At 34.9% G+C, this 14012-nt stretch overlaps 2 protein-coding genes across 5 annotated transcripts; one reads left to right on the forward strand and one right to left on the reverse strand.

The window, feature by feature from the left end:
- Positions 1 to 504: 504 nt before the first annotated feature.
- Positions 505 to 6651, reverse strand: LOC136776381 (fatty acyl-CoA reductase 1-like). Of its 2 annotated transcripts, XM_066731856.1 has the most exons (11): positions 6619 to 6647; positions 6231 to 6476; positions 5542 to 5790; positions 5288 to 5433; positions 5091 to 5200; positions 4810 to 5002; positions 4466 to 4714; positions 4185 to 4361; positions 4031 to 4111; positions 1381 to 1525; positions 505 to 911 (listed from the first exon to the last, which is right to left on the reverse strand). In XM_066731856.1, the coding sequence occupies exons 2-10, from the start codon at positions 6441 to 6443 to the stop codon at positions 1390 to 1392; spliced, it is 1554 nt and encodes a 517-aa protein (XP_066587953.1). In that variant the 5' UTR covers positions 6444 to 6476; positions 6619 to 6647; the 3' UTR covers positions 505 to 911; positions 1381 to 1389. The 2 variants fall into 2 exon arrangements, with proteins under 2 accessions (XP_066587953.1, XP_066587954.1); XM_066731857.1 differs by lacking the exons at positions 505 to 911; positions 1381 to 1525 and adding an exon at positions 1586 to 3964 and having other exon boundaries at positions 6231 to 6651.
- On the forward strand, positions 6329 to 13166 carry LOC136776380 (dynein axonemal intermediate chain 7-like). Of its 3 annotated transcripts, none has more exons than XM_066731853.1 (15): positions 6329 to 6459; positions 7448 to 7834; positions 8501 to 8687; positions 8751 to 8891; positions 8979 to 9053; positions 9159 to 9358; positions 9687 to 9859; positions 9928 to 10182; positions 10270 to 10431; positions 10507 to 10660; positions 10738 to 11027; positions 11097 to 11206; positions 11504 to 11722; positions 12120 to 12227; positions 12455 to 13166. In XM_066731853.1, the coding sequence occupies exons 2-15, from the start codon at positions 7761 to 7763 to the stop codon at positions 12593 to 12595; spliced, it is 2289 nt and encodes a 762-aa protein (XP_066587950.1). In that variant the 5' UTR covers positions 6329 to 6459; positions 7448 to 7760; the 3' UTR covers positions 12596 to 13166. The 3 variants fall into 3 exon arrangements, with proteins under 3 accessions (XP_066587950.1, XP_066587951.1, XP_066587952.1); XM_066731854.1 differs by having other exon boundaries at positions 10738 to 11023; positions 11111 to 11206; XM_066731855.1 differs by lacking the exons at positions 12120 to 12227; positions 12455 to 13166 and having other exon boundaries at positions 11111 to 11206; positions 11504 to 11671.
- Positions 13167 to 14012: the final 846 nt, after the last annotated feature.

Here is a 14012-nt window from a genome sequence, read left to right on the forward strand (position 1 = left end):
TTACTACTTAGAACCAATCAAATATCGTAAACGCACGGTGCAGGTAAGATTGAATCGATATGATGTAATAGATACTTTATTACGTAGTACTCGAAGATTTGGTATAAGAGAATCGAAGAAATGACGTATAAGTAAATTGCTATGACGTGCTTATAAAATGAAGATGTACAATTTGAAATGATTTGAAGCTAAGTACGCAAGATCAGGTGAGATGCATTTACGCAAATAGCAGTATTTCACAAGGATTAAATCTATTTCGAGTTGCATTAATTTTATTGTAGCAATGAGAAAATGAGAAATGCAATTTTCTTTGTTTCAGCTACTACGTCTTTGTTTCTTCGAAACGATCGAATAAATAAGGGGTATATTGATAAAATTGTTAAACGAATCATTTGTCCCTGTGTTTTTTTTACCAACGCAGACTGCAGCACTCTTTATTTAATTTTGTTTTATTTATGTTATATAATTGAATATTGTATACATATATAAAGGAATTAAAGATGATACAAAGTAAGACCAGTTTATTTCCAATGAAAAATAACCGCAGTTTTGCATATTTACAATTATCTTAAATTGTATATATAGCATATCCTTTAAACAAACTGGTATAAAGTATGAAGGATCGTGATATTTTTCTTATCCCGACATCTCCACATCCACGTGGCATAGGTATGTATATATACTTATTAATATTTATTTGAATTTTTCGGAAAATAGTGCGATACGTATACATTGCATCGATATCATTTGTAGGATACAATAGACTGCTCGTGTAGTTCCCTGAATTATGAAACAGGTTTTCTTCATTCGCGAAGACTCGGCAATTTTCCAGGAAAATCTTGTACCTAGATTATGCAGCTTCGTATACGATTGCGAATGATGAATTATGTGCGTAGGAAGCTAAGTTTACCCTATGGCGGAGAACGAAAGGAGATTATTAATATTTTTGAAAATTCATTGTAACGCATTTATTACACAGCTTACTGCTCTATTATCGCAATTTTATTCGAGAAAGTTAAGCTCGAGACAAAAGATTATTAAATACTCGAATTTTTTTCAATCAATTTACACGTGCTCGTTCGACTAAGTGAGAAAAACAGTTAATAAATCTTGATTAAGAATAAATAAAAGAAACGACAGGTGTAACACAACTATTTTTAACTTGGCTATCAACGATAAAGATTTATTGTAAGAACTGTCTCAATTGGCAGAGTTTTATCGTGAAGCACCGTAATTGTGTAAACAAGCGTTAGTCAAAGATATAATTTTTTCAACTGCATTATTCACACTTCATATTCTACATTACCGTGAATCAAATTTAATCTAAAAAGTGACTATTGTTACCCGGTAAAAGTAATTGTTAGATCATTTTATATTAACCAGATATTGTTATTCGACGAACATGGATCCATCAATGATTGATTTTACCACATTGTTAATGTAAGCAAGACCTCCTGTCGCGTACATTATCCAATAAGTGACAGCCAATAGCCAAACTTTAAATATCCTGTCGACCCAAAGCATCCTGTAATGAAAGAACAAAGAAAAATTTTTTCAATTTACAGTTGTAAGACTATACAAGGCTAGAGTAGTTTAAGAGCTGACTACAGAGAGAGAGAGAGAGAGAGAGAGAGAGAGAGAGAGAGCTAATTAAATTTTAGAGCCGATATCAATCCTGACCTGTACCACGATAATTAATACCAATAATTCAGGGGGAATAAAGAGTAATTTATCAGAATTTTACAAGTGTGTTGCAAAGTAGCTTCCTGTATGTATAATCAGAAATGCTTCAGAAAAAATAATACGCTTAATTTTCGCATTACAGACAATTTTAATTTTCCTGTAAAACAAACGCGCACACGTAAGCTTATCTCCTTTCATTCGCGATTAGCGCAAGATAACCATTTAATTCTTCTAAACTACAACAACCGTGATCGATTCTCTGCTCTTACACAATTATTACTGCGTAAAATTGTCCGTTTCTAGCTAAAAACCCACATTTAGGTGGAATAACATTTTTAATCCATTCACTGTATTTCGAGAACACTTTACATTTTTAGTTTCTATTTTAAGTGGTAGGCGTAAATGACAAACAAGTTTCGTATATAATTAACATTTTGCACGAAAATAGGAAAAGATGGCGAGATATCTCGTAAATATAATACGAGCACGTACAAAGTTTAACAAACTTTATTAAGATATATTTACGTAATTTAAGATAATGCTATAACGAGTGATGCTAGAAGCTTTAAAAAAATAGTGATATAAAATATGATTATTCATCGTAGTTGCAAGAGTGAATAAATGTCTGGTAAATTTGTTTGTTTAAATAACGGTGCTTATCTTTCATAGCGATAAATTTGCATCGCTGCACGTGCAAGGCGACGAAGAAAGTGGATGATTTTTAGTGAAACGACCCGCAGACCCTGCAATGGCGTCTTGCAAGCCAAAAGTGCTTAGGACACGAGCCACGTTACGTTGGAAAGTGAGTGGAGATGGCATTTTCTTTTACCATAGTTTATCCGTTTAAAATTTTAAAGTCTTCGGTAAATCGCTTTGGTGTCTAAAAATGTATTGGCGACGGTCTAAAAATATATGTACGCATGCTCGTGTTGGTGGCTGGTGCAGGAGAAGAGGGGGACTGAGAGGGGAGATCGAAGGGGGGATAGACTCGTAAGAAAATCCATTGGGGATTTCCTCGGTCTGTCGATGCGTGACGCTGGACTTATCTCTTCTCTGCTTTTCTTTTTTTTTCTTCCCCTCGAGAAGTTCTTACACACTTTACACTCTTTGCACTATCTCTGCTCACGACTCGCGCACCCATTTTGCACACACGCACACTGGCCGAGCAGTGTTATATTTACTTGGTTAAACAATTTAAACTCGATTATAAACAAATAGTGATATACTTTAAAATCAAATATTAGCATTTTTTAGTAATTAATTTTGTAACGAAACAACGTTTCGAGAACTCAGGTCCTTGTTCTAATTAAAACATTATAAAGAATTAATTTTTTACTTTAAATATTTCTAATTTTAACAAAATTTAATGTGTTTTAAACTAATAAGATCTTTTCGGAGTGATGCTATTTAATTATTTCTCATTGATCTGTGTAAACAATGAGTAAGCACGTATTTGTCCAAGAAATTATGTCTGACAAAGATTCACAAATTGTTTTATTAGTTAGTATTGTTACGCACACATACGCGTATGTGCGTAAATGACTGCGTATTCGTAGATGCAACGTTGTAGCTACCTATTCTAGTTTGCAGAAGAGCTAGTGACCTAGTTTTACACTAGCGACAATGCCATCGACCAAACACTGTGAATAAACCAACTGGCACAAAATCCTGATATCACATATATTGTCGTTGACTTTTCAGTCTCGCGTACAATCTTTTGCACATCGTGAGGACACTTGGTCACCACCAGTTTATTCTCATTTAAATAGTGGTAGATACGTACGCGCCACACAATCACCGAAAATCATTAATTTACACAAAACCTCGAATTTTATCCAATGAAATTGCATCCGGATTATTTATTTGTATATCGAAATTCGTATGTAATGTATCCTTTCACGCTCGCGCGTTGTTAACGATATTTATTCGAATGTTCAACTCTGACGTTGGTTATTTTAATTTGTTGCTAATCCAATGTTTAAAATTGAAAATAATGGATATTCGTTACAATATATTATGCTTATGAAAAAACTGTTTATGTAACAAAAGAAATGACCAGGCCACTGTGATACCTTGCTAATCAGATGTTGTTACGTAGTAAATTTAGAATCGTCGTCAGCATTTGTAAGGATTTTTTACTTGGCGTTAAGTGCTAATAATTAATGTTCCAATGTTATTCCAAGCGAAGATAACGTGACGATTGCGGACCTATTTAGGTCCGCGCAGGCTCTGGCTCTACTACTACCACTTACCACCCACATATGTACTTTAAAAACTAATACTGAAATTGCAATGGATTTTACTGTGGTAAGCAATCATTCGATCAATCAATCTTCGTACATCTTACCTGTTAAAGTGAGCTTTGGACTTGTCCAATTGAGTTACGTCTTCGTGCAGTAGATACATTTTGCTGGCGTAGAGGCAATTCCTATAAAAAGTAGATCATTCTTAAAATTTGCCTCGTCCTCCCTTTAATAAATAAAAATTCAAATCTATTTTACTTGAAAAATTCTGGAATATCGAAATTCTCATAGACAAATCCAAAATCTTTCGCATTTTCCGGTGATAAATCATTCAATAGTTTCAGCAGCTTCTCATTTGAAAAACTCCAGTCATTCGTTGTAAAATATGACAAGGCCATGTTCGAGATGTAAACTTTTCGTTGTAACCTAACAAGCCTGTCAGAGTATACAAAAAACAATAGAGTAATAATTGAATCTCAACCAATGTTGTATGTGTGCATATATATGTAAAATCTGTTACTGATACTACAAACTCTTACATAGGCTTTCTGCCACTCAGTTTTAATAAACCATCGATCAAAACTGCTGGAAGTAAATGTGTTAGCAAGACGAGTAGATAATAATAAACTCGACATCTCGTTATAGTGACAGCAGGGTGCCAAATTATTCCATCCAGAGGGATTCTTTCGTTATAGTACAGTCCAATGGCTATCAATTCTTCCATCGAGATGCTTTTGATATTGTTAGAGGCACAATTGTAAACGTAGACATCTGGATCTTCGGTTACGCTGTAAAATAATTCATCAAGTCTGTGAAATACCGATGAAAATGCATTAAATTGAATTAATGGTTCCCCTTGAATGAAATGTTAAATTAATCCCACGTTTTCATTCCTCTTTTCCAGGCAGCGATCATCATTGTTTTGATCGCCATGTCGACTGGCATATAATCGGACGATGCTTTCTTGTCCGCAAAAACCGCCCTTAGCACACCTTTACCACCCCCCACCATCATACCAACAGGTCCATTAAAGTTGTCTATCCAACCCCTCACAGGTTCCTCGAACGACGAAATTACTGCAAAGGAATAATTATTTGTTCACTCTCGTTAAAAAAGTAACGAGTCATTCAAGTGGAAAAATAGATGAGATAGAAATTTATTTACCTATCGAGGGTCTAAAGATTACACTTGGTAATACTTTTGCATAATCCGATATCACCAGCTCGGCTAATCTTTTTGTAAAGGTGTAAGTGTTTGGCATGGCTCCCAAATACCTTTGGAGAAAGGAGGGAGAGAGAATAAATTATTTATGTTCCTCACAAAGTATATATAAATTATTTAACGAAATTAAAATCACTTACTTGGAGCTGAAAGTATTAAGGATGTGTTCGTCCACAGTCTCAGCCATTTTTATGACTTTTTTCCAATCGATATTAGCTTCGTAAGCAATCTCTTCAACATGTGGCTTATCGGCGTGTGCATAGGTTGAGCTGACGTGCACTAAAGACTAACGAAAAATCGTGTTATCAATGTTGCATGATTGTCATTGCAATGTTGCTGTAATCATATATCGAGTTTATCATAAATATTATTGTTTGTCGAGTAGGAAGCTTACAATTAAATTCTTCATGCTTCCAGCGAGGATGCAGACGTCTCTGGTCGATCTCAAATTAACAAAAATGGCGTCTTTTAATTTATCGTCGAAACGTACGTTAGCTGCTACGTGAAATATGATGGAGACTCTTTCGATGATCACTCTTCTTTCGACAGGTGGCAATCCGAGACCTTCTTGCGTCACATCACCCCTCACAGGGATCAATTTCTCAAAACAAGATGGCCGCTCCTCCCTTAACTTGTCAAACAGCTGAAACAAGATTTTCCAAAGTATTCTATATATTGTTAGTTATACCAATTTTTCGAAAGATTTTTTTGATAAATAAAAACTTGACACGATCAACACTGATATCCATGAACAATCACAACCAAATTTAACTGTGAAAAAGCTTCTAGAATATTTTATTTTCGCATAAAAAAAAAGGAAAATTAATTTTCAATATCGAGCTTTCCGGATATTTCTCAAATACATCTTTTTAGCATTTATGTAATACTTGATAATTATTGACACTCATCTTCTAATAAATATATCAAACCTGACACTTGTATTTACATATATATATATATATATCGATATCAGAGTGAATCTTTGCGTCAAGTTATCTCCAAGAGAGATTGTATTTTTCACTAAAATCAATCTTTCGTAATAAGCATATCTATATGTAGGATAGTAATCTATAAATTTTTTACCGGTAGACTTAGCATTTTGCGTAATCGATTATCGATACTCATTTCCTTTTTTGGACGCATCAGTAAGAATATTTCTCGCACCTCGGGACATGACCTCAGTATTTTTTCCACTAAAACTTTTCCCAAGAATCCAGTACCACCTGTGATAAAAATGCTTCGTCCAGCGTAAAATTTTGGTATCAACATGGAGGAGTCCGCTTCTTCCTTACTCATCTTTCAATCGAAATGGGTAAGATCAATAGCTCACTATAAGCATATATTTATTATACTATCTTTGAAATATCACTCGATTAAATAGCAAGAATTTGCCACTATTAAACTCGTTCTCTCCTATTTAATTAAATTTAATCGACCGAAGCACAAAAAATAATACAAATTTGTCAATCACCTTTTCACTCAAACACTATTTTTTTTACTTCGTTTTCACTGCAAGCCCAATTCTCAAATGACCATATACCTCCAAAGCAACGGGAAGTGACGTAGCTGACTCTGCTAAAGAGGGCACTTCTAAGGTTCAAGGAGTCATATACTTAGTATGTACATTCATCAACATTCATTTACATATTAACTTCTTTATATTGTTACAAATATTGAAATGCAGCAAATCATTGGCAACACATTACTATTATTAGCTTTTAACAAAACAAACTCAATAATCATGCATTTTTGTTTCTTTGCATTCAACGTTTTATTTAATGGTAACAAATTCTCCAAATTAATTCCACTGAAATTTGTATCCTCTCTAATGATGAAATCTCGACCGTTTAAATTGCGGTGATTAATTCGCTATCCACACTATCAATTCTACCAACCTTTCTTGCATATTCACTGTTATTACGTGTATATACATAGTATTATACGATAAGCCTTTCGTTATTTGATGTTGGTAAAAATAGAGTCTTTAAATTGTTAATTATATTGCCACGTGTAGCTTCCTTCACGACGAGCATTGTTTTCTTGGTGAAAGGGAAAATAGATATTTATAAATAAACTAATGTGTGAATCAATATCTGTACAGAGGATCAATATGGTTTTCGTGTGAAAGAAAACATTGAATATAAGAATCTTTTTTAATAAATTATTATAATATATTACAGGGCTTAAAAATAATTCAAACTATGAAACTTTTCCAAATTAACATTAATTTATTTATAAAAAAATTCGTCGAGTCTTCGATTACACCGGAAGTAATAAAATTTATCGTGATCATTTTCTAGAAACGAAATAAGCCTCCCAGCAAGAGAGTGTTTCGTGGAAAAGCAGAAAATGCAGGGTAACTTTGGCTCTCTTCCTGGATTCCAGTTTGCATGCACCGCAAAACATCGCTCGGAGCTGCAGCAACTTTATACGATCAGGGCTGAATAGTAAATCGATACTATCGTCAAAGAAGATACCATATAACACTGATTATCATCTTAAACAAATACCGATGCGAAGAAACTATTTTTTGTCCTTGCAAATATTATTTCCGATAATTTCTCTGGACTGCTGTACTCGATAGCCCGAGTCCACGCTGCGATAAAGACAAATATGTCGGAGAAAGTAAAAAAAGCTGCGGAAAAACAGCGAGCAGCAGCAGCTGCCGCTGAGGCTGAAAAAATTAGGTAAATTTTAAAACTTTTACTTTTTACATTATTGAAAGAAAAATTAAATTTGAATGATACATGTTTATTAGTCGATATAATTAAACGAGCAGCAGATTGAAGTCTGAATATTCCGAAATATTTAAATAATAAAACTGTATATCGGTTCTTAATAACTACATAGATGCATGTGTAACAAGTATGAAATGCAGATGGAAATTTCGCGAGCCTGGCACACCTCTATACTTAGTTTCCCATCCCTTATCAGACTACCCTACTTTCGAGCTAACTGACGGTTCACCCTCCCCACCGACAAGTGAGAATTTGCCACGAGTACCTACCTCTCTCAGTCGAGCTTTAGACCTTTACGTGCAACTTTTAAAGCGCGAGTAAAAGCTTTCACCATTCGAGTATCGTTAATTTCCTTGCAAGGCAACAAAATTCAAGATAGAATTGAATGGAAGAAACGATTTTTTAGAAACGACGTAAAAAATGTTTGACGATTTGAGCATCATTACATTTTTCCGTAGTTATGCGGAGAATGTCCAAGCAAAATCTAAAACTCAATCCGAAAGGTATTTTCGTATTTTTTGTCCTATTATACCGGTTGTATATTATACATATATAGTCATTGCGTGATACAAGTTAAAATAAAGAGCGTCTAGTAACGCGGGGAATTTGACGCAGGCAACAAATGATCGACGAAATGTACGAGGAAATTCGGTTGGAGAAGTACAATTTCGAGCAGCGGGCGCTGTTGGACGAGCAGCAAATGGAAATGCGTAAAATTCAGTTGGAGAACACGTGGTCCGCGGTTCATAAGAACCAGGAAGCCTTTGAAAAGTATTTGCTCGACGATGAAAAGGAAGAAAACGTGCGTATATAGAAACCTCGAAAATTAATATGTATTTTCAAACACTTTAATCGTCGTTTCCAGTGGATATGGTATACAAAGTGTGATGGATTACCCAACCCTGCTGTTCAATCGGACATGAATACGTATTTCTTTATTTGGTCGATGGAAAATGCAAATTTTACTATGGCTCATATTGCAAACAAGTGTAGAATTATTATTTATGTCAGCATACGTTCCCCTTTTTATTCTCAACTTGAATTTGTCCATAGTGGTATGTTTTGATCTTGCATCAGTTACGCTTTTTTTCAGCTCTTAATCAAGGTAGACGAATTGATAGAACGTGCAAAATCAAACTCCACGGGATATATAGAGGAGTGGAAAGTGGTAGGGAGATATTAGTAATTTTTTTTTTCTTATTTCTTTCAATTTCTTTTCTTTTTTTTAAGAAAACTGTCACTTTACATTTTTTATCTTATCGTTAATGAACAGATCCGGCAGAGATTTAGAAACAAGTTGGAGGAGGGGGTAAATCAAGCCTGTTATCGTCTTCTGCGGCAAATCGAAAGGGATATGGTCAGAGTTGATATGAAAAATGCAATATATGTTTATGAGTCGGCTGAGATTACATCCTGTCTTTGGGCTCTGATAAAATTACCAATAAGTCTTAGAGTTGTACCAGTAAATGACAGGTAGTTTGAAGAGAAAACTAAATTCAAGTCATTCTATAATTAGGGTGAGGTATATACTTATGGCACCCTGGAATTAAAAACCGTAAAAGGAGATTTTTTTATCGATAACCCTATAAAAGATTTCAATTTTTCCACTGGATCCCTTTGAATGCCAATAGATAAAACGTTGGAAAAGGTTTTAGCAAAAAAATTGACTCTTTTATATTTAACAAGATAGATGTTTTACGTTCAGTCTTTTTCATGTCCTGCAGTTTATTAAAAACCTCACTCTACAGATGCATTTACTTGGGTACACTAGTCTGTCAATACATTACAACGTGCATTATAGGAAAGCAATAGAAGTAGAATTTCGAGAGATTGGTATTAGCATAAAAATGCCATTGGATATCGATGGTTATTGCATGGCTATCAGAGGCCTCTGGACCATATACGATCATATTTCTGATACTTGCTCGACCTACGAAATGGCGGAAATTCCTATAGAAAGCCAATTAAACATTGGTAACTGAGTTATCGCATGTGCAATAATTTATCTTCTTTTATACATTTATATATCTTCAATTCGACAGATCTGTTGACCTACTGCCAAAATCTCTATTCAAGCAAGCAACAGATTCGCGAGGACCAAGCAGAGGAGCGTGAGAAAAGGCTCCAAGAGAAAAAAGCTAAGCTCGAAAAATTGCAAAATCCACCAGCAGTGATTAAACCTGATAGAAAGAAAAAAGGCAAGAAGCAAATAAAAGTGAAGAAATCTGAACCAGAAGCTGATCTCGAACCACTGCCATACTTACCTACACCCGATGAAATTCTTTTAAGTAGAGAAGGTAATGAATTATTCAAATATATTCTATATAAGCATAGGAAAATCTAAGAATTTTGGTTCTAATACTGATACATGACTCGTATTGCAGAGGATATAAGAAAAGCACTGAGAAAACACTTGTCTATTCGTAGCGAGAAGACAGAAATTAATCTACGAAAATATAAAATTCTGGGAGGTATCTATCACGTGGATTTATTTTATCAACCACCACAGCCAAAAGATTTGGGCAAACGTACATTTTTAACAACCTGTAAGCATTATGAATTATAATGTAGAGTGTCGAGCATAATAATAAAAAGCATAAAATATTTTCTTTCATCGGCAGTAGAGATACCCAAGGAGTTAAAGCAGGTCCCCTTTTACAAGGAGTACCATCCACCAGCTCCAGCACCGGATGACGAGAGAACGCCCGAGGTCATAGAGGAAGAAATAAAAGCTCTAGAGGCTGCAATGGAAGCCTTGGCACTGGTAACCCTCAAGTAATGTCCTACGAAATAATAGAGTAAAAGTCTTTGCAAGTGTTGAAATTGAAGGTGAATAAAAAAATTTTTCACAGATTACCAAATACAATTCTTTGGTTCGAGCCCCCCTTGGTTGCTCACTGGATGGCGGAGAAGAAAATCTGGTCGACGCAATTTATACACGACATAAAGTTTAACGAGGAGCAGCAAATGATCACTTTTCGTACTGGAAGACTGGGCATTCACGGTCTTGCAGCGAATAAATTTGTCAATTTGCCATTTCAGAGTTGGGAGTTGAAGCCTGACTGTGGAAAAAACAGCAAAACTGGTATACTTCTCAATATAATTGGTGCCGCAGTGCAGGTTGAATTTATCGTTAGAGTAAGTAAGTTTCAAAGATTAACGACTGAAACGCTTCCATTAGTAGGAATATAAAACAGTTTTGTAAAACCAGGCTTTCTTTATCAGGAAGATACCGTGTGCCTGAGTTCTATGATTGGAGGTACTTGTTCTGCACTGGAGGATATAATCGGGCGATACATGAAAATCAAAAGTCTCATGAGGGTATACATATACTATTAGTAAACATAGGAATATAAGTGAATTTTTTTTATGACGATTCTCCAAGCTCAACTCGTTCTACTCGTTCGCATCACTTCGCGAAAGTCAATGGCAAAAAATGTTTTGTGGCTCATTGTCGCCTGGTCGCAACTCGCAACTTTCACAAGAGCCATTTCTGGTCTAACCGCGAGCAAACCATAATTGACGAAAGCCGAGCCACTTTTTGCCATTGGCCTTGGAGGATGGAAAAATTCTCGATTCTCGCGTAAATGTCGCTTACCTTCTTTTTCTGCCAAGCAGACGATGCAAAGCAGTGGATGTGATTTGTTTCCCGAGCGAGACGCCTTTTGTTATGTGAAAGGATTGTCTATGAAGCATCCGATCATGGAGAGACATCTGCAGGAGTGCATGGGACTATTGTGCACTGGCTACAGTTTTTCTTGGTCCCGGTGGAATGCCACTCGTTCATCCAGGGAAATAGTCGTGCAATGCAAAGAGTTGACAGGGAGTGCTAACGAGGTTAATGAAAAAAATAAACATATTTTTAATTCAATAATTCTTTCGACGTTGATCCTTCAAAAATTTATCCGATTTCCACGAGACTCTCGTGCATCTGTTCCATTTTGAGTTCGATAAGAGACGAGTAGGTTGATATTTTGTTCATCTGAGAAATCAGACTTTATTTGAAAAAGATTGATCGTTAATAATAATAAGTAAAATCATTTGGCACCTTTTATTGAACTGCAGTTTGTATACAAAGCTGGAGATTTATCATTTTTTCACTCGATACGCGATAACAACATTGAAGAGAGCTGCTTGAATAAACGCTTTATTGAAATAGAGCAAATATTAACCTCTGACATCACAGGTTTACTTATGTTACTAGTATTTTTTTCTTTCTCTTTTTGATTTTCAGCGATCAAGCTTAACGCTTCTGGTAACACCCGTACAAACCGTTGAGATCCAGTGTAGCGAGGTTAGCCAAGAATTCTCCGATGCTCCGACAGATGGCGAGCATGCCAAGGTAACAATCAAACATCATTCACGCCTCTCTCAATCTCGATTTTAATTTAATATTATTCCTTCTTTAAAATTCTCTTGTACCTGATTTTGACTTAAATTTTATACCTCGTTAATTCATTGTATCTATATTTATTGACAAAAGTCAAGGATATAAAAATGATATTTTAATAATTTTAACACGTGCGAAGAACTGGAATGAATTTTTAACGAGTTTCGACGCTGGATTAGTTTTACAGTGACCTTTATCACTACGCTCTTCACAAGGCAAGTATAAAAACTGGGATCGCGATGAACGAGATATCATTCAAATTAGTGCGGAGCGTTGTTTCGTTGCTGCAGCTAACAAACGTGATCAGTATGTCTTCGTGAGTTTTCTTGGTAGCCAATTTGAGGTTGGATCGAGGAGGAGCTAGGGAGAGAGAGCAAACGCGAGATTACTGGAATGGGCCAGGTGCTGTGCTTGCTGCTTTCTTCGATGAATACAAACGACCAATGATATTTTTCGGACAGAAGTGTTTTATTTAAATACATAACGTGTCTTAAATTTTAAGCCATACTTACGAAATCAGCGCGTTGCTTTTATGAAAACAATGCAAAACGTTTCGCACCATTTGGAAAGCATATAGTGGAGTGCTAGTATGCAATCAACGAGAAAACAGTACGAGCTATAATATGTTATATATATTATAAATAAGGTGTAGCCTATAGAGATTGAAGTAATATGACGTTTTGCATACTAGCAAAGCCCATTAAAGGCTCGCCATTGATAGCACGATATATTTTTCTTTATTCGACGTACACATAGCTTACATTTTCAGTAGTTGTTTTTCAAACGGTATAGACTTTTGCTATATATATATATATATATATATATATATATATATATATATATAGATGCACACAAGACGAGAGAACAAAATAAACACTGCAGTGATGCGAGCTTCAAACTGGATACGTGTAACGCGTATTGCTCTGCATATAAACGCAACGTTCTGATTATCATTGACAATAATTATCAAACTTTCCTTTTTTGGCCTACAGGATTAACCTAGTTTTTTCCTTCTCTTTTACGTATAAGATTACTCGACACACGAGTGTAATTTACGCGCTTTTAGTCTATATGTGATATATAGACGAAGAGTAAATATCGATACTACAAAATAATGGTAAATTTAATAGCAAAAGCCAATATTGTAATGGATATATATATATAAAGTCAAGCCTCGATTGGGATCATTTGCAATTTGCACAACTAATCATGCATTCCATTGCAAAAATCTCATTACCTCTACGTTTAGTACTATCCGACTGTTATCCTATTACATTTGTAAATATCTTTTTTTACCCAATAAGAGCTGTAACATTACGAAAGCGTTGTTGGGAAATATTGTCGAACATCAACTAGACTTATAATGTATTAACTGTACGTCGAATTTCATTAAAAATCGTTAAGTTAATTGAGCTACCTTGCCGAATAAGATAAGAAGAAGCTATTGTGTACAAGTGTTAATTGCGCAATATGTTACTGTAACATTATATTGATAACAATAAAAAAGCCAGTTTTTTTCTGTTTTGGCAAACTATCACGTATTATTATATATCGACAAAATAATTATGAGTTTCAAACAATATGCTATAGGTTATTCCCTCCAGTATTAGTGCAACATTGATATACTGAGTTTTTGTACTTACCTATATATATATATATTTACGTCTTTTATCATTCGTAGCCGTAAATTCACGTCAATAAATTAAATACAAATTTTCACCCATCTAACTATCATGA

Source organism: Prorops nasuta, unplaced genomic scaffold (genome assembly GCF_024137725.1).
Source record: "Prorops nasuta isolate Cenicafe-Biocafe unplaced genomic scaffold, Cenicafe_Pnas_1.2 PNAS00009, whole genome shotgun sequence".
NCBI lineage: Eukaryota > Metazoa > Arthropoda > Insecta > Hymenoptera > Bethylidae > Prorops > Prorops nasuta.